The sequence below is a fragment of the Salmo salar genome, chromosome ssa06, assembly GCF_905237065.1.
Source record: "Salmo salar chromosome ssa06, Ssal_v3.1, whole genome shotgun sequence".
NCBI classification, from domain to species: domain Eukaryota; kingdom Metazoa; phylum Chordata; class Actinopteri; order Salmoniformes; family Salmonidae; genus Salmo; species Salmo salar.
In genome coordinates, this window is record NC_059447.1 from 46,113,933 (window position 1) to 46,139,947 (window position 26,015).

Consider the following 26,015-nt stretch of genomic DNA (forward strand, 5'->3'; position numbering starts at 1 on the left):
TAGTCACCTGGAATGCATTTCGATTAACAGGTTTGCCTTGTTAAAAGTACATTTGTGGAATTTCTTTCCTTTGTTGTGACAAGATATGGGTGGTATACAGACGATAGCCCTATTTGATAAAATACCAAGTCCATATTATAGCAAGAACAGCTCAAATAAGCAAAGAGTGACAGTCCATAATGACAGTCCATGAATGTCATGGTTCCAACTGTCACCAGAGGGCGAGAGAGACATTAATGACACTCAGGTGTGTCCTATTACTCATTATGATTTCCCTGTTATTAAAAGAGGTGTGTTTTCTGGTTTCCTTTGCAGAAGCTTGAATTGTTTACCGTGTGCATTTGTTTCCTGAGTGAGTTTTTGAGACTTAGTGTTTGTTGCTTTTTCCAGTGTACTGTGATCCTGCGGCTGCTTTTTTTATGTTTATCCTTAACCTGTTAGGGCTAGGGGGCAGTATTGACACGGCTGGATAAAAAACATACCCGATTTAATCTGGTTACCACTCCTACCCAGTAACTAGAATATGCATATACTTATTACATATGGATAGAAAACACCCTAAATTTTCTAAAACTGTTTGAATGGTGTCTGTGAGTATAACAGAACTCAAATGGCAGGTCAAAACCTGAGAGATTCCTTTACAGGAAGTGGCCTGTCTGACCATTTCTTGAACTTCTTTTCCATCTCTATCATTTACTAAGGATCTCTGCTCTAACGTGACACTTCCCACGTCGTCCATAGGCGCTCAGAGCCCGGGAAAAAACAGAATGTCGTCATTCCAGCCCCAGGCTGAAACACATTATCGCCTTTCTCAAGTGGCCGATCAAGGGACACTGGCTTATGCGCGTGACCCCGACCGCCCCCGCCTTTGGGATTTTTTCCTCTGTTTGCCGAAAAGGAGATTCCCTGTCGGAATATTATCGCTTTTCTACGAGAAAAGTGTCGTAAAAATTGATTTTAAACAGCGGTTGACATGCTTCGAAGTACGGTAATGGAATATTTAGAATTTTATTGTCACGAATTGCGCCATGCGCGCGACACTTCTTTACTATTTCGGATAGTGTCTGGAACGCACGAACAAAACGCCGCTATTCGGATATAACGATGGATTATTTTGGACCAAACCAACATTTGTTATTGAAGTAGCAGTCCTGGGTGTGCATTCTGACGAAGACAACAAAAGGTAATCAAACTTTTATAATAGTAAATATGATTATGGTGAGTGCAAAACTTGCCGGGTGTCAAAATAGCGAGCCCGTGATGCCTGGGCTATGTACTTAGAATATTGCAAAATGTGCTTTCACCAAAAAGCTATTTTAAAATCGGACATTTCGAGTGCATAGAGGAGGTCTGTATCTATAATTCTTAAAATAATTGTTATGCTTTTTGTGAACGTTTATCGTGAGTAATTTAGTAAAATGTTAGCGAATTCCCCGGAAGTTTGCGGGGGGTATGCTAGTTCTGAACGTCACATGCTAATGTAAAAAGCTGGTTTTTGATATAAATATGAACTTGATTGAACAAAACATGCATGTATTGTATAACATAATGTCCTAGGGTTGTCATCTGATGAAGATCATCAAAGGTGAGTGCTGCATTTAGCTGTCTTCTGGGTTTTGGTGACATTATATGCTGGCTTGAAAAATGGGTGTCTGATTATTTCTGGCTTGGTACTCTGCTGACATAATCTAATGTTTTGCTTTCGTTGTAAAGCCTTTTTGAAATCGGACAGTGTGGTTAGATTAACGAGAGTCTTGTCTTTAAATGGCTGTAAAATAGTCATATGTTTGAGAAATTGAAGTAATAGGATTTTTAAGGTTTTGAAAATCGCGCCACAGGCTGGCAGTGGCTGTTACGTAGGTGGGACGCAAGCGTCCCACCTAGCCCATAGAGGTTAACCACTGATTCCTCGTCTGGTCTCTTCTCTGCACCTGGGTCCAACATCAACACGTCACAGCAAGCTTCTGCCCAAACATGGACCCAGCAGAGATCACCCAGATCAAGAATGATGTAACACACCAAGGAACACTGCTGGGGTGGCAGTAAGAACAACTCTCCCAAACATAAGAGACCCTCTGGGCACTTACTGAATCCCTTCAACCACAGTCCAACCTCAACCCAGGAGGAGCCAATGCCCAAGTCTCATCGCCCAGTGCTGCAGGCATCGCCGTAGTTCCTCCAGGGAACCTGCACCAGGAACCCAAGATTCCAGCCCCCGAGCGGTATGACGGCCACCCGGAAGGGGTTCCTCAATCAGTGTTCTCTGGTGTTCAAGCTACAGTCCTCCCCATTCCACTCTGATTGGGCCATGATCGCCGACATCATCTCTCTCTACTCTAGGACAAGGCCCTGGCGTGGGCAACAGCGGTGTGGGAACAGCAGCCACCATCCTGCGGTTCCATATTAGCCTTCACCCCCTTATTCTAGGGTACCCCTGGCTAGCGCTACATAACTCACTATTCTCCTGGTCCATAGAACACCTACTAGACTGGGGTAAGGACTGCCAGACTAAATGTCTAAGACCCCCACCAAGAGCATCACCGTGTCCTCCTGAATCCATTGAAGACCAAGACTTGTCGGCTCTCCCTCCCAAATACTTCGACCTCCAAGAGGCCTTCAGCAAGAGGCAAGCAGGCACCCTTCCCCCCATTGTCCATACGACTGTGCCATAGAAGTTCTAACCGGCTCCACACCTCCCCGGGGCCGTCTGTACTCCCTCTCGACCCCTGAGGCAGCAGTCATGGACAATTACATCCGGGAGTCGCTGGAAGCAGGTTTAATTCGCCCCTCTACATCCCCAGTTGGTGCAGGCTTCTTCTTCGTGGGTAAGAAGGATGGAGACCTGCAGCCCTGCATGGATTACAGAGGGCTGAACCGGATTATGATCAGAATCAGGAAGGGAGATGAGTGGAAAATGGCCTTTAACACCGCTAGTGGTCACTGAGTATTTAGTCGTGCCCTTCGGATTATCGAACTCACCGGCAGCCTTTCAAGCATTGGTCAATGACACTCGTTGTGATATGTTGAATCGGTTCATCTTTGTTTATCTCAACGACATCCTGATCTTCTCCAAAACCCTTCCATAACACATACTGCACGTCCTCCAAGTCAACTATACGTCAAGATAGAGAAGTGTGAGTTCCTCCTATCCCAAGTTTCCTTCCTGGGTCACATTATCTCTACTGCAGGCATCCAAATGGACCCCGTAAAGGTTGAGGCAGTCGCCGACTGGCCGGTACCACCTCACTCGAGTAGGTCCAGCGGTTCCTCAGGTTTGCCAATTTAGAGGTGTTTTATACGCAACTTTGGTGCGGTGGCAGCGCCTCTCACCGTCCTAACCCACAAGTCCCAGACCCGTTTTTGCTGGACTCCCGAGGCTGACAGGGCATTCAAGGAGCTCAAGGGACTTTTCACAGACTTTATCACAGGGTTACCTCCATCCCAAGGGCTTACCACTATCCTGGTGGTCGTTGATCGGTTCTCAAAGGGAGCCCATTTCATCGCCTTACCCAAGATTCCCTCAGCGAAGGAGACCACTGATCTCGTGATTACACATGTCTTTCCGCTACACGGACTTCCCCAGGACATTGTCTCAGATCGTGGGCCCCAGTTCATCGCACGTTATTGGAAGGCCTTTTGCTCCCTGTTGGGGACGTCAGTGAATCTCTCCTTGGGGTTCCACCTACAGTCTAATGGGCAATCTCAGCGGGCTAACCAAGAGCTGGATAAGTTCCTCCGCTGTTTCGTCTCCACTCAGGCCAGCAACTGGAGCAAGTTCCTCGTCTGGGTGGAATATGCTCATTAACCTCTCTAGGCTAGGCGGGACGAATTCGTCCCACCTACGTAACAGCCACTGCTATCCTGTGGCGCGATTTTCAAAACCTTAAAAATCCTATTACTTCAATTTCTCAAACATATGACTATTTTACAGCCATTTAAAGACAAGACTCTCATTAATCTAACCACACTGTCCGATTTCAAAAAGGCTTTACAACGAAAGCAAAACATTAGATTATGTCAGCAGAGTACCAAGCCAGAAATAATCAGACACCCATTTTTCAAGCCAGCATATAATGTCACCAAAACCCAGAAGACAGCTAAATGCAGCACTCACCTTTGATGATCTTCATCAGATGACAACCCTAGGACATTATGTTATACAATACATGCATGTTTTGTTCAATCAAGTTCATATTTATATCAAAAACCAGCTTTTTACATTAGCATGTGACGTTCAGAACTAGCATACCCCCGCAAACTTCCGGGAATTCGCTAACATTTTACTAAATTACTCACGATAAACGTTCACAAAAAGCATAACAATTATTTTAAGAATTATAGATACAGACCTCCTCTATGCACTCGAAATGTCCGATTTTAAAATAGCTTTTTGGTGAAAGCACATTTTGCAATATTCTAAGTACATAGCCCAGGCATCACGGGCTCGCTTATTTAGACACCCGGCAAGTTTAGCACTCACCATAATCATATTTACTATTATAAAAGTTTGATTACCTTTTGTTGTCTTCGTCAGAATACACACCCAGGACTGCTACTTCAATAACAAATGTTGGTTTGGTCCAAAATAATCCATCGTTATATCCGAATAGCGGCGTTTTGTTCGTATGCGTTCCAGACACTATCCGAAATAGTAAAGAAGTGTCGCGCGCATGGCGCAATTCGTGACAATAAAATTCTAAGTATTCCATTACCGTACTTCGAAGCATGTCAACCGCTGTTTAAAATCAATTTTTACGACATTTTTCTCGTAGAAAAGCGATAATATTCCGACAGGGAATCTCCTTTTCGGCAAACAGAGGAAAAAATCCCAAAGGCGGGGGCGGTCGGGGTCACGCGCATAAGCCAGTGTCCCTTGATCGGCCACTTGAGAAAGGCGATAATGTGTTTCAGCCTGGGGCTGGAATGACGACATTCTGTTTTTTCCCGGGCTCTGAGCGCCTATGGACGACGTGGGAAGTGTCACGTTAGAGCAGAGATCCTTAGTAAATGATAGAGATGGAAAACAAGTTCAAGAAATGGTCAGACAGGCCACTTCCTGTAAAGGAATCTCTCAGGTTTTGACCTGCCATTTGAGTTCTGTTATACTCACAGACACCATTCAAACAGTTTTAGAAAATGTAGGGTGTTTTCTATCCATATGTAATAAGTATATGCATATTCTAGTTACTGGGTAGGAGTGGTAACCAGATTAAATCGGGTATGTTTTTTATCCAGCCGTGTCAATACTGCCCCCTAGCCCTAACAGGTTAACACACTGCCGAACACATCCACTGGCTTGTCAAGTGTCAGTTTTGGTTCGAGGCACCCTGCAGTACCTGGTGGACTGTGAGGGCTACGGTCCCCAGGAGTGGGCGTGGGTGCCTGCCTGGGACATCCTGGACCCGGGACTTTTCAGGACATCAACTAACTACATGGTGGTCGCTCTGGCTCTGCGGTTGGAGCCGCTCCTAGAAGGGGGGGTAATGCCATGGTTCCACATTTCACAAGAGGGTGGCAGAGACCGTCCTAGACACATTAATGACAGGTGCGTCCAATTACTCATTATGATTTCCCTGTCAAACTTCTTATGGCTTGGGGGCAGTATTTCGATGTCTGGATGAGAAGCGTGCCCAAAGTAAATTGCCTGTTACTCAGGCCCAGAAGCTAGGATATGCATATGCAGATTTGGATAGAAAACACTCTAAAGTTTCAAACTGTTAAAATAATGTCTGTGAGTATAACAGAACTAATATGGCAGGTGAAAACCTGAGGAAAATAAATCCAGGAAGTGGGATTTTTTTGATGTGGGTAGTTTTCAATTGAAATCCTAGAGAGTTTCTAATGGGTTAGGACCCAGATTGCAGTTCCTATGGCTTCCACTAGATGTCAACAGTCTTTAGACATTGTTTCAGGCTTGTTTTCTGTCAGTGGACTGTAGAATCATGCAGTGCTGGTTTGCGCCCGTGACCGAGTGCGCACCCTTCGTTGTTTTTCCTTTCTATTGAATACGCTATTGTCCGGTTGAAATATTATCGATTATTTAGACAATTGACAACCTGAGGATTAATTATAAACATCATTTGACATGTTTTGACGAACTTTACTATTAGGATGTATTCGTCACCATGTTTTGACCGCCTTTGAGCCAGTGGATTACTGATCAAAACGCGCCAACAAAACTGAGTTTTTGGGATATAAAGAGAGACTGTATCGAACAAAACAACCCTTTATTGTGTAGCTGGACCTCTTGTGACTGCAACCATATGAAGATCTTCAAAGGTAAGTGATTAATTTTATCACTATTTCTGACTTTTGTAATTCCTTTACTTGGTTGTAAAATGTTTGTATGCTTTTGTAAGCGGGGTAAGCGGGGTATCGCATGGTATGCTTTCGCCGTAAAGCCTTTTTGAAATCTGACAAAGCGGCTGGATTAACAAGAAGTTAATCTTTAAGTCGATGTATAACACTTGTATTTTTTATGAATGTTTATTATGACTATTTCTGTATTTTGAATTTGGCGCTCTGCAATTTCACCGATGTTGTCGAGGTGGGTCACTAGTAGAATGCCTGCGCCAGAGAGGTTAAAATAGTTGTTTTCTGGTTTCCTTTGCAGAAGCTTGAATTGTTTAAGCTGTGCATTTGTTTCCTGAGTGAGTTTTCAAGACTTAGTGTTTGTTGTTTTTTACAGTGTCCCACAATCCTGCGGCTTTATGCTTTATGCTTATCCTTAACCACTGATTCCTCGTCTGGGCACTTCGCTGCACCTGGGTCCAACCTCACCACATCACAATGAAGATCAGTCAATCTGGAAAATTGCAGTCACAAAAACCATCAAGCACTATGATGAAACTGGCTTTCATGAGGACCGCCACAGGAAAGAAAGACCCAGAGTTACCTCTGCTGCAGAGGATATGCTCATTAGAGTTAACTGCACCTCAGAAATTGCAGCCAAAATAAATGCTTCACAAAGTTCTAGTAACAGATACATCTCAACATCAACTGTTCAGAGGAGACTGCGTGAATCAGGCCTTCATGGTCGAATTGTTGCAAAGAAACCACTACTAAAGGACACCAATAAGAAGAGACTTGCTTGGGCCAAGAAACACGAGCAATGGACATTAGACTGGTGGAAATCTGTCCTTCGGTCTAAAGAGTCCAAATTTGAGATTTTTTTGGGCTCCAACAGCCATGTCTTTGTGAGACACAGAGTAGGTGAACGGATGACCTCCGCATGTGTGGTTCCCACCGTGAAGCATGCAGGAGGAGGTGTTATGGTGTGGGGGTGCTTTGCTGGTAACACTGTCTGTGATTTATATTTGAATTTAAGCCACAGCATTCTGCAGCAATATGCCATCCCATTTGGTTTGCGCTTAGTGGGACTATCATTTGTTTTCAACAGGACAATGACCCAACACACATCCAGGCTGTGTAAGGGCTATTTGACCAAGAAGGAGAGTGCTGCATCAGATGACCTGGCCTCCACAATCACCTGACCTCAACAGAATTGAGATCGTTTGAGATGAGTAGGACCACAGAGTGAAGGAAAAGCAGCCAACAAGTGCTCAGCATATGTGGGAACTCCTTCAAGACTGTTGGAAAAGCATTCCATGTGAACCTGGTTGAGAGAATGCCAAGAGTGTGCAAAGTTGTCATCAAGGCGAAGGGTGGCTACTTTAAAGAATCTAAAATCTAAAATATATTTGTTTAACTGTTTTGGTTACTACCTGATTCCATGTGTTATTTCATAGTTTGATGACTTCACTATTATTGTACAATGTAGAAAATAGTAAAAATAAAGAAAAACCCTTGAATGAGTAGGTGTGTCCAAACTTTTGACTGGTACTGTACAACTTTGGATATTGACAGACACACACAAATAAGCATTGTCAATGGGGCTCTACTCACTGGTGGTGTTGTATTTGACGCCATAGAACATCTCTGGACATGGCCGTGACACCCACTCCCCTGCAGTGCTCTTTGGCCAGCAGGTACCGATGGGATCGATGGACATGTTACAGAACAGGCCTGAGCAACAGAGAAAGGAGAGAGGGAGATAGAGAGACAGACACAGAGAAGGGGATCACAAAAGGAATGAAAGGGAGAGAAAGACAAGAGAGAGGACAAGAGAAAAAAGACAGCATTACAACCAGTGGATTTTTGTCTGCGATTGTGGATGGACAGAAGTTAAAGAGCGCAGAGTCACAGCTGTCTAACAGAGAGAGAATGGTAAATAAAGAACAGGACATGACCACCGTAACCTGCCTAGCAGTGCTTACAGGTAACTGGCCCTGGCAACAGTAGGGTCGACCACACACACATGGTCACAGAGGTCATAACCATGGCACCAGTCATCAATCGAGCTACAGCCTCAGGGCATGTCCAGTTGTATTCATTTATAACAACCCCTAATTTTTCTAATGTTTGAACATTGTACATTTTGGAAAGTTGTACCATGTTTACCCATTACATTTGACATTTCCATCCCTCTTATATGAAGTTGTGCTAAACAGTAGGAACTCATTGGTTTGTTTAGACCACCCCTCAATCTATAAATGCCTAAAATAACATGAATAATGTTGATTGAAAGTTTGTTTACAAATTCTTGAAATGTGCAAAGTGCAAACTAGGATTACAGTTACTATGCTGTAATGTACACTACCACTCAAAAGTTTGGGGTTACTTAGAAATGTTTTTGAAAGAAAAGCAATTTTTTGTCCATTAAAATAACATCAGCTTGATCAGAAATATATTGTTAATGTTGTAAATTACTGTTGTAGCTGGAAACGGCAGATTTTTCTAGCTGGAAATGGCTGATTGGGGCGGCAGGTATCCTAGTGGTTAGAGCGTTAGGCCAGTAACCTAAAGGTTGCTAGATCGAATCCCTGAGCTGACAAAGTAAAACTCTGTTGTTCTTCCCCTGAACAAGGCAGTTAACCCGCTGTTCCTAGGCCATCATTGTAAATAAGAATTTGTTCTTAATTGACTTGCCTGGTTAAATAAAAAATGATTAATTTTTAATAGAATATCTACATAGGCGTATAGAGGCCCATTATCAGAAACCATTACTCCTGTGTTCCAATGGCAAGTTGTGTTAGCTAATCCAAATTTATCATTTTAAAAGGCTAATTGATCACTAGAAAATCCTTTTGCAATTATGTTAGCACAGCTGAAAACTGTTCTGATTAAAGAAGCAATAAAACTGGCCTTCTTTAGACTAGTTGAGTATCTGGAGCATCAGCATTTGTGGGTTCGATTACAGGCTCAAAATGGCCAGAAACAAAGGACTTTCTTCTGAAACTCGTCAGTCTATTCATGCGAGAAATTGCCAAGAAAGTGAAGATCTCATACAACGCTGTGTACTACTCCCTTCACAGAACAGTGCAAACTGGCTCTAACCAGAATAGAAAGGGGAGTGGGAGGTCCCAGTGCACAACTGAGCAAGAGGATAAGTACATTAGAGTGTCTAGTTTGAGAAACAGACGCATCGCAAGTCCTCAACTGGCAGCTTCATTAAATAGTACCCGCAAAACACCAGTCTCAATGTCAACAGTGAAGAGGCGACTCTGGGATGCTGCCCTGCTAGGCAGAGTTCCTCTGTCCAGTGTCTGTGTTCTTTTGCCCATCTTAATATTTTATTTTTATTGGCCAGTCTGAGATATGGCTTTTTCTTTGCAACTCTGCCTAGAAGGCAGCATCCCGGAGTCACCCCTTCACTGTTGACGTTGAGACTTGTGTTTTGCAGGTACTATTTAATGAATCTGCCAGTTGAGGACTTGTGAGGCGTGTGTTAATCTACTATGCCTTGGGTGGATGGCATTTTTACCTTGTATTTGGGAAGGAGTGTGTGTGTGTGTGTGTGTGTGTGTGTGTGTGTTTGTAGAAGATCTATTAAAAGAGCTGTCGAAGCTCTTGTTACAGTGTTTTGACACGGTAGGCAACATCAGCAACCTTTTATATACACCACATCACAGAAGTCACCACAAACATCCCAAGCTGTGACCGGTCTCCAATTGATTATCCACACTACTAAGTACAGCAGCGGTTTTACGAGAATCCCAAAGATAATCAGATTAATAGTCTTTTAAACCTGACCCTTGGCAACAGCTGTGACTAGCGTCTGCAATTCATGACGGCCTCTTTTGGTACTTCGATAAAATTATTGTTTCTGGGGTGTTTCCCCTTCAAACAGATAACTCTCCCAAAAAATCACGAGGCAGACATGCCAGAACGTCACGATTTGCATCAAAAATGTACAGGTAAACATTTGCAGTTGTTTTAGTGAAGGTAGTTGACGCAAACTAGCCACTTGCGAAATGCACTCATTAAAAATAACCTCTGATCTCCATCTTGCTAGCCACTATTTTGTGTATGGGGTATGTGGCCAACAAGTGAAGAAGGCAGTGACGCAGGCAGTTTCTCTATGACAATCTGACATTCTATTACGTACAGACATTACGTGTTAAGCCGGAACATTGGATACATAGTGGGAGGTGACTGGGTTAGCGTTTTGTTGTATTTAGATCATCTCAGAAATAACCATGCGTACATCTCAGGTCTCTGCCTCCCTTTAGGGTCTTTTCCATTTCGGTCATTTAGCATACACTCTTATGCAGAGCGATTTACAGTTAGGGTTAGGTTACAGTTTTCCCCTGTGATGTTTGTTCATTCCTGCAATGCCTGAGCACAACAGATGATTGCAATGTCTGTGCATAAAGATGAAAGCATGATAAAATAATCTAATATTTCCGATTCATGGAAAATAAGCAGATGTGATATACACAGAAGAGGTGAGTCACAATCTGCGTGGCTGTCTATGGACCCGTAATCCACCGTGAGTCACTGACGTACTAGCAACAACATCTGTGTTAACGTGCTAGCAACGACACTCTAGTGGAAAGCATGCTTACAGGTAGCAGCAAACCTGTACCTGGGGATAAAGGGATTAACACCTCACAGCGGCCTTCCATGATGATCACACCAACAACAAAACAGCAACAACAGCAACCACCACAATAGGGATACAGCTGGGCAGGTAACCTTTAGTGACAGCTGCTGGACTACCAGCGAGGCAGCTGGGTCTGTCAGTCAGGTGAGCTGGGAGAGTGGAGGGGAGAGGGAGAGAATGAATGTATGAAAGAGGGAACGGTAGAGGGAGCGAGGTTGAGAGAGCGACAACAACTGAATGAGAGAGAGGGAATGAAAGAGAAACGTAGAGAGCAGCCGACTGTCATGAAGAGGTAGGTAGATTGCTCTGATGGAAAGGCTCTGTTTCGCTATAACACCATGCTGAAATAGTAATGGAGGCAAGCCATATCTGGGCTAGGTAATTGTCAGTACCCTTAAGGAAAAACCACATGAATTTCACATAATCACGTGATATTCTGTAACGTTAATGTGATAACATGTGACAACATGTAAAAGCAACATGTGATAACACAAAACTACACATGTGAAAACATGATCTCGTGAAAAAAATGTGACAAATGTAAAACTGCAAATTTGATTTTCACGTGAACGTTTTTCCCTTGTGAAAATGAAATTAAACATGTGAGTTAGATTTCACATAGGAATTTTTCTTACACGTGGAACTGCAAATTTGATTTTCAAATGTGAAAATGCTTCAAATGTAAAACTTAATGTGAAATACCATCACATGTGAAGTGTTCCAAAACTTCATGGTTTCACATGTGAGAGGATACGTGAGCACATGTGAAACTTGATGTGAAATTTCATCACATGTAAAGTGTTCCAAAACCATGATTTCACATGTGAAATCGCACATGAAATGATGTGGTTTTTCCCTAAAGGGTTATGGATGGATAAATAGATGGAGTAAGAGAAGGGAACACATAAGCAAAATAGGAGGTGTCTGTCTGGGTACATTTAGCGTTGTCGGACTACATATGCTAGTGATTCGATGAGTCATAAGGGGAGAAGACTTTCCAATGTTTTTTTTCTCCCCAAAGATTTAAAACTTCAGTGAAGACATCCAATCCTCACTATGTAAATGAGAGAGGTAGAGACGCTGGAGGGATTTGAAAACCTAGCACAACTCCAAACACGATTCTGATAAACTAAAACGGGGATAAAACGCAAAGTTGGGAAGCTGCAGGCAGTTTAAAACTAATTAGAGCATGCCAGATTGGAAGAGGCAAGCAGGCAGCCTTCGTATAGCTGATAACATTACTCCGGGCTGTGGGAGAAAAATGTGTTACTTATTAATTTCACGGAGGGGGTCAAATGTTTTGTAGTGACCCGCACAGACAGCTGTGTGTTATGTGTATTGCTATTAGTTGGTCGTGTTGTACTTACCAGTACCCAGTGTTCGCGGGGTCCGACATGCCAATCAACCGAACGCCTGAAATGTTCTGATGCCGGGCATCCTGGTGGTTGGTGTAGTGGAGTGTTTGGAGTGGGGGGGGGGGTTGCGGTGTTAGCAAGGGGATGGAGCATTGCAAGTTGGCGTGGGCTATGGCCAAACAGTAACCGTAAATTCGTGAACTCAATCCTCTGTCTGGACAAATGTTCCTGTATGATCTAGCCAGGTCATTACATTGGTGTCAGAAGTAAAGACGTAGATAAAGGTTAGCCAGCTAGCTAGCTAACTACCGTAGCTAGCTAACGTACGTGACAACGGGGGTTGAAAATGCTTTGAGGGATTCTGAAAGTGAAGCTGGAGGTTGGGGACGACTGTGGCCAAGGAGGTGCATGTGCATGGACCTCGGAGGATCTGGCTGAGGAGATCACCAGGGCATCGGAACACAGAGGCCGCTTGAGGGAGACCGCTAGAATGATGTCGGCTGAAGTGGGCATGAGTACTTCGTCGACTGTGCTTCGTGAGGATTCTGGCGGGCAGACCGAAGGGTCGACGTCGACACGGCGGGAAGAGGAATCTGGGGCTCAGGATGTAAACAAACATTGCAGCGCCCAGTTCCCGATTGCGTCCGAATCTGTTAAGACCCAGAAGTACTCCGGTAAGGTGGATTGGGAAGCTTTTCATGCTCAGTTTGAACTGTTAGCTCATTTTGGGGGGTGGTTGAATGAAGATAGGGCACTGCAGTTGGCTTGTGCCTGACAGATGATGCTCTGTCCTGTTTGATATTGATTTGCCCCGAGGACAGACGTGATTATGGGGCTTTACTGGGAGTACTGAGGAGGCGCTTTGGACAGTGTGTACAGCCCGGGCTGCTGCGCTCAGAGATGAGTAATAGACGCAGGAAGCCTGGAGAGTCACTACGGGTGCTAGCTAATGACATTGAGAGCCTCTCTCGGCGGGCATATGCTCACATGTCTCCCTCCGTGCAGAGCGAGCTAGAATGGGACCAGTTCATCCAGGCGCTTTCTCTTATGGAGCTGCGCATACAGACCCAGCTGACTCATCCTGAGTCATTGCAGATAGCCTTGGAGATGGCTTTGGAGAGGGAGCTTGTGTGGGCTGGGGCTTCAGCTGTGGCTTTGGTGGGGGTGCAGGGAGACAGACCCACTGTGCGGGCTGCGGGGTAGAGCAGCCCCAGAGCCTGAAAAGCCTGCATGGGTGGCTGTAATGACTGAAGTCATTCATGCTGTGGCGGATTTCCCCATGTCCCCCGGAGCTTAGGGAAACGGCTTGGCCCTGGCTCCCTTTCCCAACCACCACCATCTTCAGGAGGATCCCACCAACACGGACGGGGGAGCAAGGATCCAAGTCCCCCAGAAGCAGACGAGGGAAAGCGGATGGAGCCTGTTGTTGTGGTGGTCCGGACCTGTGTTGGGGACTTTTGTCAAGTCCCTGTCACTGTGGAGGAGGTGCCCTGCTCTGTCCTGGTGGACACTGTGTCCATAGTAACCCTGGTGAGGCCGTATATTGTGAAAGGTTGGACTCAGTTTGAGCCAATAACTGTGCAGCTCCACACAGTCACAGGTGAGCTGGCACCCATGAAAGGGAAGGGAATAATGACTCTGACAGTAGGGGCAGGACGATGCGTCATCCTGTGTAGGTTGCGGCTGTGCAGGGCCCTTGTATCCCAGGATTGGACTTTCTTAGGAGCCAGGCTGCCAGTTAGACCGAAATGGGTGCACACTGGGCAGTCACCATGGCTAATGTCACATTCACACAACTCAACAACCCCTTTACTACAACAGTTAAAGCAGCAGAGACAAATGGCTGCAACCCCCCCACATCCTATGTGTGACTTTTCTCCTCTCATATAGATACGAGGTATGGGGTGAGTCGCTGGACATGGTTAGGGGGTCCTCCTGGTTCTCCTCAATAGACCTCCGCAGTGGCTACTGGTAGGTGCCCCTCTCCCCAGAGGCCAGAGCCAAAGCTGCGTTCTCCACTAACAGGACACTGGCAGTTCAAGGTCCTGTGTTTCTCCCTGTGCAGCGCTCCAGCTACTTTTGAGCATTTGATGGACAACGTGCTGGATAGCATCCCCCGACAGCAGTGTCTGGTATACCTCGATGACATTCTGGCCCATGGCAGCTCCATGGCAGCCCGAGGCCTATGCTCTGCCTGACCAGGAGGCAGAAACCATCGTCGACGCCCTGACAGCGGGGATGTTCAGCAGGTTTGGAGCTGCGGAGTCCATCCACAGCGACCAAGGCAGAAACTTTGAGTCACCATGTGTGAGAGGCTGGGTATGCACAAGACCCGCACTACTCCTCTCCATCCTTAAAGTGATGGCCTGGTGGAGTGCTTCAACAAAACGCTTGGACAGTAACTGGCCATTGTCTCTGCCAAACACCAGCATGACTGGGACAAGCACCTGCCTATGGTCCTCATGGCATGCCGCTCCGCTGTCCAAGATTCCACCTCCTGCACGCCTGCACGCCTGCCCTCCTCATGCTTGGGAGAGATATCTGCACCCCTGCAGAGATGACGATTGGTCGGCCCCTGGATAGCCTTGCAGTTCCCCTGGGCCGGAGTATGCCCAGAGACTCCAGGACCGCCTGGAGACAGCCCACACCTTCGCCAGAGAGCAGCTGGTGAATGCAAGTGTGAGGCAGAAGAGGAACTATGACGTGCACACCCAGGGAAGGCCCTTTGTGGCTGGGGAGCTGGTCTGGGTCTACAGCCCCTTAAGAAAGGCAGAAGCCACTGGGTGGGGCCCTGCAGTGTCCTGGAGAGGGTAGGGGAGGTTGTTTACCGGGTGCAGCTTACTCCCAGGGGGAGAAAGGTGGCACTGCACTGGGACAGGTTAGCCCCGTACAGATGGCCTCTTCTCCCCAAACCCCAGGGACCCCGACAATTCCCCTCTGCGGCAATGACATTCTCCAGGCACCCACCCCCAAGTGCCGCAGACAAGGCTCCAGACAGCCCACTCCAACAGTCTCCCACCCTGGAGAGACTGGGGGAGTGGCAAATACTTATTTCCCTCATTAAAATGCAAATCAATTTATAACATTTTTGACATGCATTTTTCTGGATTTGTTTGTTGTTATTCTGTCTCTCACTGTTCAAATAAACCTACCATTAAAATTATAGACTGATCATTTCTTTGTCAGTGGGCAAACGTACAAAGTCAGCAGGGGATCAAATACTTTTTTCCCTCACTGTACCAGTACTCAGTGTTCGCGGGGTCTGACATGCCAATCAACCAATCACGGGAATGCCTGGAATGTTCTGATGCCGGGCATCCTGGGGGATGGAGCATTGCAAGTTAAGACCATGTTTAGCCATTGTTCTCTCTCTTACGTCTGGTCTTCACAAGAGAATGTCACGGTTGTTTTTTAGGGTATCTTTCATTTATTTGGCGTGGGCTACGGCCAAACAGTAGCCTGTGTGGAGTTGGGTTAATAAACCGTAAATTCGTAAACCCAAACCTCTGTCTGGACAATTGTTCCTTTATGATCTAGCCAGGTTATTACAGTATCTTTATTTTTTGGAAGAGCACAGCGGGATGTGACATTAAACCGAATATAAACACAAATAGGACCGTAAAATAAAGTGTACTGGCTAAATTGTCTAATATAATTGTCCCAATGCAATTTCCAACCTAATAGTTTAGCCACAATGGGGAGTGGTGGAAGTATGAAATCAAGCATTTCGTTAGACCTGCATAACATCTGCTAAATATCTGTATGTGACCAATACAATTTGATTTGTATAGTTCTGACTTATACAAATTAAACGTCCAGAGTTTGATTCAAGTTGAAACATGATAATCAATTTATTTGTCGTTATTCTCTTTACAAAAATCAAAAGCAAAATGTAACAAAACGGATTCTGATCGAAAATGCAAATAAAGCCCTAGACACGTGTTTTCTCTCTTATCTAAATGAATGCAGCTCTTTTGTGTTACACACCGTGAATCATATCTTTTGCAAAAGCATTAAAAAGTGATACATAAACTGATACCAGGCTATACACACTAACATTTTGGGACCACATGAACACTTCTACTGTACTCACCGGTGGTGACATTGCTGGGCGTGAGGGTCAGATTCCACAGTGCCAACGTACGTGCTGAAACACAAGAGGAAAATCATATCTTAATGCACCACTAAAATATACAGGAAAGGCATGAATAAAACCATATTCCATTTACAATTAATTTATAGTCCTATTCAGGTTCGACATGAAGATGGATATATGTCTGATCAATGCTGACAACAAATAAAGAAAAAGAAAGAGACTCATAATGTCATAAAAGTCTTGGAATTATCTTCTTTGTATTTTGTCCCCCATTACCTTTAAAATGTGTTACCAGTCAACAGACAATTAGGCACGCAAAATGCAACACTTGTGAAATAATTTAAACAATCTGACAAGGTGGAACACAAAAGACAAAAGCGGAATCGTCTTAGATTAACATCTGCAGCAAAATGATGCTTGCCACTGTAACCAACCATTCCTTACGCCCCATTCCCCTCATCCCACTCCTCTCCCCTTACATTCCCACAGCACTTCATTTCATGCTATGCATAATATATACATGGAAATATTCCCTTTTTCTCTCTGGCATTTGCTTTGATGTACAATTGCATTATTCAAATAGTGCAGGGTACATGGCACCCATGGAGCATGTTTCATTTGAGCCAGGGCCACATCGCATCTTGTCATGAAGGAAACCTAGCACTCATGACTGTGAAATAGTTCCTTCCAAACATAATTTCATGCCCGTCTACCTTCTCTTTTCCCCTCACTAAACTTAGATCAAAGGACAACTGGACAGAGGATGCTATCTATGTAAATAAAACATAAATATATATTCAAATAGTGAGTACACACACGTGCACATTTAGACACACGCACTCTTCTTTACATGCATCCACACACACACAAGGAACATGCACACACATGCTCACACACACATAGGGGCCTACATATCTGGCCTTGTCTTGTTTCCTGCCTTGATGTTGGTTAATACATGGAGATATAGTAGAGCTCTAGAATAGTTTTGGAAGCTTTAAACTCCACATAAACCCTGTAATAAAGCCTTCCCTGGCACAGCAGAGTGGAGCAGAGCTATGGAAAACGCTGCTGGTGTGATTTCCTGGGTGTGTAATTGTATGGTAGTAAGGAGGGCCTAGTTTACTACAGGCTGCCACAGGGGCTAACACAGACATTAACTCCAGGTGGTGAGGGTAGGCAACAACACATCCGCCACGCTGACCCTCAACACGGGGGCCACTCAGGGGTGTGTGGTTAGTCCCCTCCTGTACTCCCTTTTCACCCACGGTTGTGTGGCAGCGCTCAACTCCAACACCATCATTAAGTTTGCCAACGACACAATGGTGGTAGGCCTGATCACCAACAACAACCTCTCCCTCAACGTCAGTAAGACTAAGGAGCTGATCGTGGACTACAGGAAACGGCGGACCAAGCACACCCCCATTCACATTGACGGGGCTGTTCTACAGCTGCAGCATCGAGAACATCTTGACTGGCTGCATCACTGCTTGGTATGGCAACTGCTTGGCATCCGACTGCAAGGCGCTACAGAGGGTAGTGTGTAGGGCTGTTGCGGTGGCCGTATTACCACCACACCGGCAGTCATGAGTCATGACCGTAGTAAAATTCTACGTGACCGTTGAGTCAGTGTATTTTCCTCGTATGTACTCTGGACGTGTTAGTAGTACCCAACTCACTAACGATCATCAGGTCCTAACGGCCTGGTACTCAGGGCTCTATTGTCCCTCTAACCACTCTGACATGTGTTAGTAGAACCCAACTCACTAACGATAAGGTGAATGCACCAATTTGTAAGTCGCTCTGGATAAGAGCGTCTGCTAAATGACGTAAATGTAAATGTAAATGTAAATATATAAAGTACAGGCAGTTTGGACTGTTTTTTAATAAGTTGATAAAGTCAGAGGCAGTCTCACATGAATGGACAGAGCGTTCTTTCATTTCATCTTAGATCATCCTCAAGTCCTGAGCCGGGAATATAGAGGTCACACAGCACACTGTAGTGGCTCAAACACACAACCCATTTCATCAACAAAACACAGCTAACTGTTTCCATGATACATCCTGTATCTTTGGTGTATTCATGTCCCATTGTGGTGGGAGTCCATGTTCATGTTTGGTACATGAGACTTGGCCTTGCTAGATGGCCATGTAATGTTGATGTGATGGTTGATAGCTACGATGCATTTTCACAGCCCCTAAAGGGGTCTCTTAGGCTGTCAGTCTGTTCCACCTAACTGCCTCTGTGGCTGCCATCCGCTGACATAAAACAAGTTGTCCCAAGAACATGATTTCAACATAAACGGTTGTGTTATGTGCAGAGAAAGACACACACAGACACATATCCAAGCACTTAGCACGAATGCACACACGCTGTGAGCACTGTGAGGACATGCGGTCTGCTGGTTAGAGGGTAGGTCACACAGACAGCACACACAGTATGTGGGATGCTACATTGATAACACAAGTCCTACAATCCATCCTCAGAATTATTCTATAATAGAGGAACTCCCCAGGGATGTACTCACTCGTGATGACTGTGTCCACTCTCCACAAACATTACCATAACATCCTCCCCTAACAGGGAACAGGCTCTGGACATGGCTTATGACAGTCTATCCTTTATAAATAGTTATAATTAGAGAAGCTGCACCCTATTCCCTACATAGTGCACTACTTTTGACCAGAACCTTATGGGCCCTGGTCAAAACTAGTACACTACATAGGGTGCCATTTGGGATTCAGACAATCATTCCAGAGAGACTTCAGGCCCCTAGTGATCCTATGCCCTTGGTTAAGGGGGTTTTCAGGTTCAGTGAATCTCTGCATGGGTAGATAATAATTATGTCAAAGGACCAGGCCAATGAGATAACATGCCAATACAGTGCAAGCTGATCCCTGTGATCTCTCTGATACATCGAAAACCCATAGAGATACACAGTATTGAATTTGCTTTTCCATCTCAGTAAACAATCTTACAGTACTGTATGTATTCAATGGGAAATCTAACAGATCACCCATCTCCCAAGACCGAGCCCCATCTCATGATGTTCTTCTGTACAGTAGCAGAGGTCAATGCCCTCTATTCTACCAGACAGGGTCAGTGCAGCTGACTGAACGCAACTGAAGAGAGGTCAGTCAGTTGTTCTCCAGCAAGTCACCCTACTGTAGCTCTCAGAGTGTACACTTCACACTGGTCTCAAAAACTCTATCGAGAAATCAAATATCACACATCTACATGAGACAGGCGCCACTCCTCAGTGCACTGGTGGTACTGTTGCCTCTAAACCAGCTACCATAACAATAGCCAACAGCATACCATCCTGCATCCCTCTGCTGGCTTGCCTCTGAAGCTAAGTCCTGGATGGGAGACCAGCTCCTGCTAAAAGTGGTGTTAGAGGACCAATGGGAGGGACTCTTTCCTCTGGTCTAAAATAAAATATCCCAATACCTCAGGACAGTTATTGAGGACATTGCCCTGTGTAGGGTGCTGTCTTTCAGATGGGATGTTAAAACCTCTTTGGGCTAGGGGGCAGTATTCGGAAGTTTGGATGACTCACATGCCCAAAGTAAACTGCCTGTTACTCAGGCCCAGAAGCTAGGATATGCATATACTTGGTAGCGTTGTACAGAAAACACTCAGAAGTTTCAAAACCTGTTAAAATAATGTTTGTGAGTATAACAGAACTGATATGGCAGGAGAAAACCCAAGGAGAATCAAGCTAGTTCAATGCTAGTCTATGGGATATTCAAAATAATTCCTCCCAGATTGCAGTTCCTATGGCTTCCACTAGATGTCAAGTCTTTAGAAAGGGTTTCTGGCTTGTTTTTTGAAAAATGAGCAAGTAGTTGTAATTTTCTAAGGTGTCCCTCATTAGGACTCCAGTCTTGTGGCGCGCGTGAATGAGGGTGCGCAATTCGTTATTTATCTCCGGTATCAAACATACTACATTCCGTCTTAAATTGTATCATTTATTTACATATTAGGGTACCTGAGGATTGATTAGAAATGTTGTTTGACTTGTTTGGACGAAGTTTACCGGTAACTTTTGGGATTCCTTTGTCTGCACGTTGAATGAATGGAACGGGTGGATTACTGAATCAAATGCACCAACTACACTGACTTTTTTGGGATATAAAAAAGTACTTTATCGAACAAAACAACCATTTGTTGTGTAGCTGGGACCCTTGGGATTGCAAACAGAGGAAGATCTTCAAAGGTAGGTGATTTATTTTATCGCTATTTCTGAGTTTTGTGATGCCTCGGCCGGTTTGAAAAATGTTTTTAATGCTGGTGTTTGCAGGACACTGTCCTCAGATAATCGCATGTTAATCACATGGTATGCTTTCACCATAAAGCCTTTTTGAAATCTGACAACGCGGTTTGATTAACAACAAGTTAAGCTTTTAAACGATGTAAGACACTTGTATTTTCATGAATGTTTAATAGTACAATTTTTGTATTTTGAATTTCGCGCTCTGCAATGTCACCGGATGTTGTCGAGGTGGGACGCTAGCAGAACACCTAGCCCACTGGTGTCCAGACTCTCTGTGGTCATTAAAGATCCCATGGCAATTATTGTAAGAGTAGCGGTGTAAACCCAGGGTTCTGGCTAAATTCCCAATCTGGACATCATGGCCACCTAATTATCCCCAGCTTGTAACACTTCCCCAGGTTGTTGCTGTGAATAGTTCTCAGTCATCTTTCCTGGTTATAAAAAAACATACCACTCACATAAATGCTGTGCTCACGCTCCAGGAATTAGTCCAAGCATTCATTCATGTGACGAGTTAACCCACACACACGTTCCAGTGATTCATGTCACCGTTGACTGGCGTGATGCAATTTGACAAGTTTATTGCTCAATTAATAAACCATGACTCATGCAAACCGCAGATGTTAGAAACAGAGCCTAAATCAGGTGCAATCATCTTTTTACACCATTTCAAGTAAAATCAAGCTTTTTGTTCTCAATAATTGGCTTACTGTGATGATTGATGGATAGGCAGGCTAGGCAGTACCACTCTCTCTCTCTCCCACACACTGAAAGGTATTAGTAACTGTGTGGTGAGTACAGGATAAGCTCTGTAGATAAGAGATCTACCCAGACAAATCAGGGATAAATACAAATAGGCTAGAATGTAGGAATTACTTACCGTAGTCATTTCGGAATTTTTTTAAGGGGGACGTTCAATACTACAACCAATTCAACAACTTGTTGGTGTAATAGCATTGATAAATCATGGCTGTGGTAGCATCTTGGCCTTCAGTGGCCCGTTAACCTCCCTGGGCAAGGTGGGACGTTTGCGTAACCTCTCAACAGCCAGTGGAATCACGTGGCGAGAAATACAAATACCTCAAAAATGCTATAACTTGAATTTCTCAAACATATGACAATTTTACACCATTTTAAAGACAAGACTCTCGTTAATCTAACCACATTGTCCGATTTCAAAAAAGGCTTTACAGCGAAAGCAAAACATTAGATTATGTCAGGAGAGTACCCTGCCAAAAATAATCACACAGCCATTTTCAAAGCAAGCATATATGTCACAAAAACCAAAACCACAGCTAAATGCAGCACTAACCTTTGATGATCTTCATCAGATGACACTCCTAGGACATTATGTTATACAATACATGCATGTTTTGTTCAATCAAGTTCATATTTATATCAAAAACCAGCTTTTTACATTAGCATGTGATGTTCAGAACTAGCATACCCACCGCAAACCTCCGGTGAATTTACTAAATTACTCACGATTAACGTTCACAAAATACATAACAATTATTGAAAGAATTATAGATACAGAACTCCTTTATGCAATCGCGGTGTCAGATTTTAAAATAGCTTTTCGGCGAAAGCACATTTTGCAATATTCTGAGTAGATAGCCCGGCCATCACGGCTAGCTAATTTGACACCCACCAAGTTTGGCCCTCACCAAACTCAGATTTACTATAAGAAAAATTGGATTACCTTTGCTGTTCTTCGTCAGAATGCACTCCCAGGACTTCTACTTCAACAACAAATGTTGTTTTGGTTCCAAATAATCCATAGTTATATTCAAATACCTCCGGTTGTTCGTGCGTTCAGGTCAGTATCCGAAAGGTGACGCGCGAGCGCATTTCGTGACAAAAAAATTCAAAATATTCCATTACCGTACTTCGAAGCATGTCAAACGCTGTTTAAAATACATTTTTATGCTATTTTTCTCGTAAAATAGCGATAATATTCCAACGGGGCGACGTTGTATTCATTCAAAGGTTGAAAGAAAAAAATTGAGAATTCGCATCTCCAGTGTCACTGTTCTCAGCCTGACCACTCACAAAATCTCCTGCTGTTTTTTGCCCAGAGACAGGAGAGACGTCATTCCACTTTCTGGCGCCTTCTGAGAGCCAATGGAAGCCTTAGAAAATGTCACGTTACAGCAGAGATGCTGTATTTTCGATAGAGATGCCACAGAAGGAGAACAAATTGTCAGACAGGGCACTTCCTGTATGGAATCTTCTCAGGTTTTGGCCTGCCATATGAGTTCTGTTATACTCACAGACACCATTCGAACAGTTTTAGAAACTTTAGAGTGTTTTCTATCCAAATCTACTAATTATATGCATATTCTCATTTCTGGGCAAGAGTAGTAACCAGTTTAAATCGGGTACGTTTTTTATCCGGCCGTGCAAATACTGCCCCCTAGCCCCAATTAAGGGGAGCCAGACATTGATTCAGGAAATCTGAGATGAGATGTTAATCACTGTTTGATCCGCATACTTTCCCTAAGCTTCCCTCCATAGGAAAACATGCTCTGAATTTTGAGAATGAAATGACAAAGCCTATAGAATAAATAACCAGTTATACAATTATGGGGGCTGTTTAATATCTTACTGGATGTATTAAGTTTACACAGCAGCAAGTAATAATGTGAGGGGGCCGCTGTAAATAACCCCATTGAAGTTTTCTGTTGAATAGTCACCATGGAAACAGAACAACTGCACAACCCCCCCACCCACAAGTTTGATATGTCAACGTCTATTGACGCCAGCCAGCCATCACCCTTCATTGCGCTGACTTCTAAACTGCAGTTCTTAGAACAGTTTATTGAAGTGGGCTGAGAGGATTGTGTTAATAGCTTGTCTATTAGATCCTGCGTGTTCTTTCTCAGCACTGCAAGAACCTTAATTATAAGCCACTACCACCATGTACACCTCCTTTCTCTGCTCATAATAATTTATCACAGTATTTTCTCTTTCTAGGTCAAAGTGGTGCTCATAAAGCCTATGGAACAAAAGGATATGCATTATTCTTGCTTTTAACAAAGCTGTTCATTGCAACCAAATAGTGGCTAATGTGTGTCTCGTCCTTCGATATCCCTTCAAAATCACGTATAGCTAATTAAAGATCTGGGCACTGTGTGTGTGTGTGTGTGTGTGTGTGTGTGTGTGTGTGTGTGTGTGTGTGTGTGTGTGTGTGTGTGTGTGTGTGTGTGTGTGTGTGTGTGTGTGTGTGTGTGTGTGTGTGCATGTGCATGTGTGTTACTGAACCATCGCTCGCTGGCCCAATTCCCACAAAGAGTTTATTGCACACAAGCTTATTTGATCCTTAAAGGAAGAAGTAAATAGCTTATTGCATTAGTAGTGAATGGCTTCCATCCAATTAGCAGGCTTATTCAAGGAAGACAGCATTAATACTGCAGCTTCATCAGCAATTTTGCAAAGATATACTATATTTCTGCATCAACATAAACTGCTGAACTGGCTATAACCTAAAGTTAAGGTAGCAGAGAAATATTTTCAGCATTAATAAACAATTAAAATACTGAGCTATATTGTAAGCAAACTTTTATTTTATTTTTTATTTTATGCTAATACTATTACTCATAGAAATAGATTTTGTTTAACAAGTAATAGATTTTTTGTATATCCCCAAGCACACATCAAAATCCACAAATAATATTTTAACTGGCCACAAAATCAACATTTTGCAATGGCCATCTCAGTCTCCGAACTTGAAACCCAATGAAAACTGGTGGTTTGAATTGTAGAGGGCGGTCCAAAAGCACAGACGAAGGATAACAAGGATCTAGAAGGAGTTTGTATGGAGAAGGATTGTGTATGGAGGAATGGTCTAAGCTGTGTGTTCTCTAACTCATACAACAGCTCAGTGTCGTCATCTTCGCAACGTGGGGTATTGAAAACAGGGGTGTCAATAATTTTGGAGAAAAAAAAAGTTTTGGAAAAAAAATGATATTACTTGGTAAACAAAATATCTTTCTCTGAGCAATAGTATTAGTATAAAATAATATAATTTCCCGCCATTTTTTAGAACATACAATGTAACTCAGTACTTAAATTATTTATTTTATATAGTAATTTTTGCACATTTTTTCAAGTGTGACAATTTTTGAACCCCAATGTATTTGCATAGTTTATTTGCAAAGCTTTAGTCTTGTCAGAGATGGGCAGTATTTCACATTTTGTATTTTGCGTTTTGTACTACACTGGGCTAAACTACACACCAATGTATTTTCTAACAAGACAGTTTCGAAATCTGTCATTTCTATTTTCAAAATACTTTTCTATACCATTTTTTTTATTTAGCTGTTCACATTTGTGTTGTCCCCTTTCACTCTACATTGGTATCAAAAGTCTGATGGCACTAAGAGCATCTGCTAAATGAGCTAAATGTACAGTTCATTCAGAAAGTATTCAAACCCCTTTTGTTACGTTACAGCCTTATTCTGAAATGGATTAAATAACTTTTTTTTCTTGTCAATCTACACACAATATCCCATAACGACAAAGCAAAAACCGGTTTTTACGTTTTTTTGCTAATTTAATGAAAAAGTGAAGAAAAAAAATGTTCAATGTTTGCAAATGTATTACAAAATAAAAACAGAAATACCTTATTTACATAAGTATTCAGACCCTTTGCTATGAGACTTGAAATTGTTCTCAGGTGCATCCTGTTTCTACAATTCGGAGTCAGCAGGAGCGGGTGCCCCCGTTGTGGTGAGTAGAGGAACGCGTCCGGGAGTCCCTCCAGCGCCCCCACCAGCACAACAGGGGTCTCCACTACTCGCCTCCCCTGCACCCGGTCCCAGTGGGAGTCGTCTCGCCCTTCCCAGGGAGTTTGATGGGATGGCGGCACACTGCCAGGGGTTCCTGCTGCAGCTGGACCTGTATTTGGGGACCGTCCACCCGGCTCCTTTGGGACGTGAGAGGGTGTCCGCCCTCGTCTTGTGCCTCTCGGGGAAAGCCCTGAGAGGCACGAGACGAGTGGGCTAATGCTGTGTGGACCACTTTGAGAAGTTCACCCGCCGCTTCTGGGCAGTCTTCGACCACCCGCCCGAGGATAGAGCCGCAGGTGAACGTCTCTTCCATCTGAGGCAGGGGACGAGGAGCGCCCAGGAGTTCGCCCTGGACTTCCGGACCCTGGCCGCCGGAGCGGGCTGGAACGACAGGGCCCTGATCAACCACTATCGCTGCAGCTTGCGCGAGGATGTCTGTCGGGAGTTGGCCTGCAGGGACACCACCCTCACCTTTGACCAGCTGGTGGACCTGTCCATCTGGCTGGATAACCTGCTGGTCACCCACGGACGTTCAGACGCGGCTCTGTCGGTTCC

General features: G+C 44.1%; 1 protein-coding gene across 1 annotated transcript in view; it reads right to left on the minus strand.

Moving 5' to 3' along the window:
• Window positions 1-26,015, minus strand: part of LOC106607456 (corticotropin-releasing factor receptor 1) — a 181,032-nt gene that overhangs the window by 85,730 nt on the left and 69,287 nt on the right. The window contains exons 3-4 of the mRNA XM_014204418.2: window positions 16,394-16,447; window positions 7,906-8,025 (exon numbers count right to left, since the gene is read on the minus strand). Of these exons, the coding sequence (XP_014059893.1) occupies window positions 7,906-8,025; window positions 16,394-16,447 (174 nt within the window). The remainder of the gene's footprint in view (window positions 1-7,905; window positions 8,026-16,393; window positions 16,448-26,015) is intronic.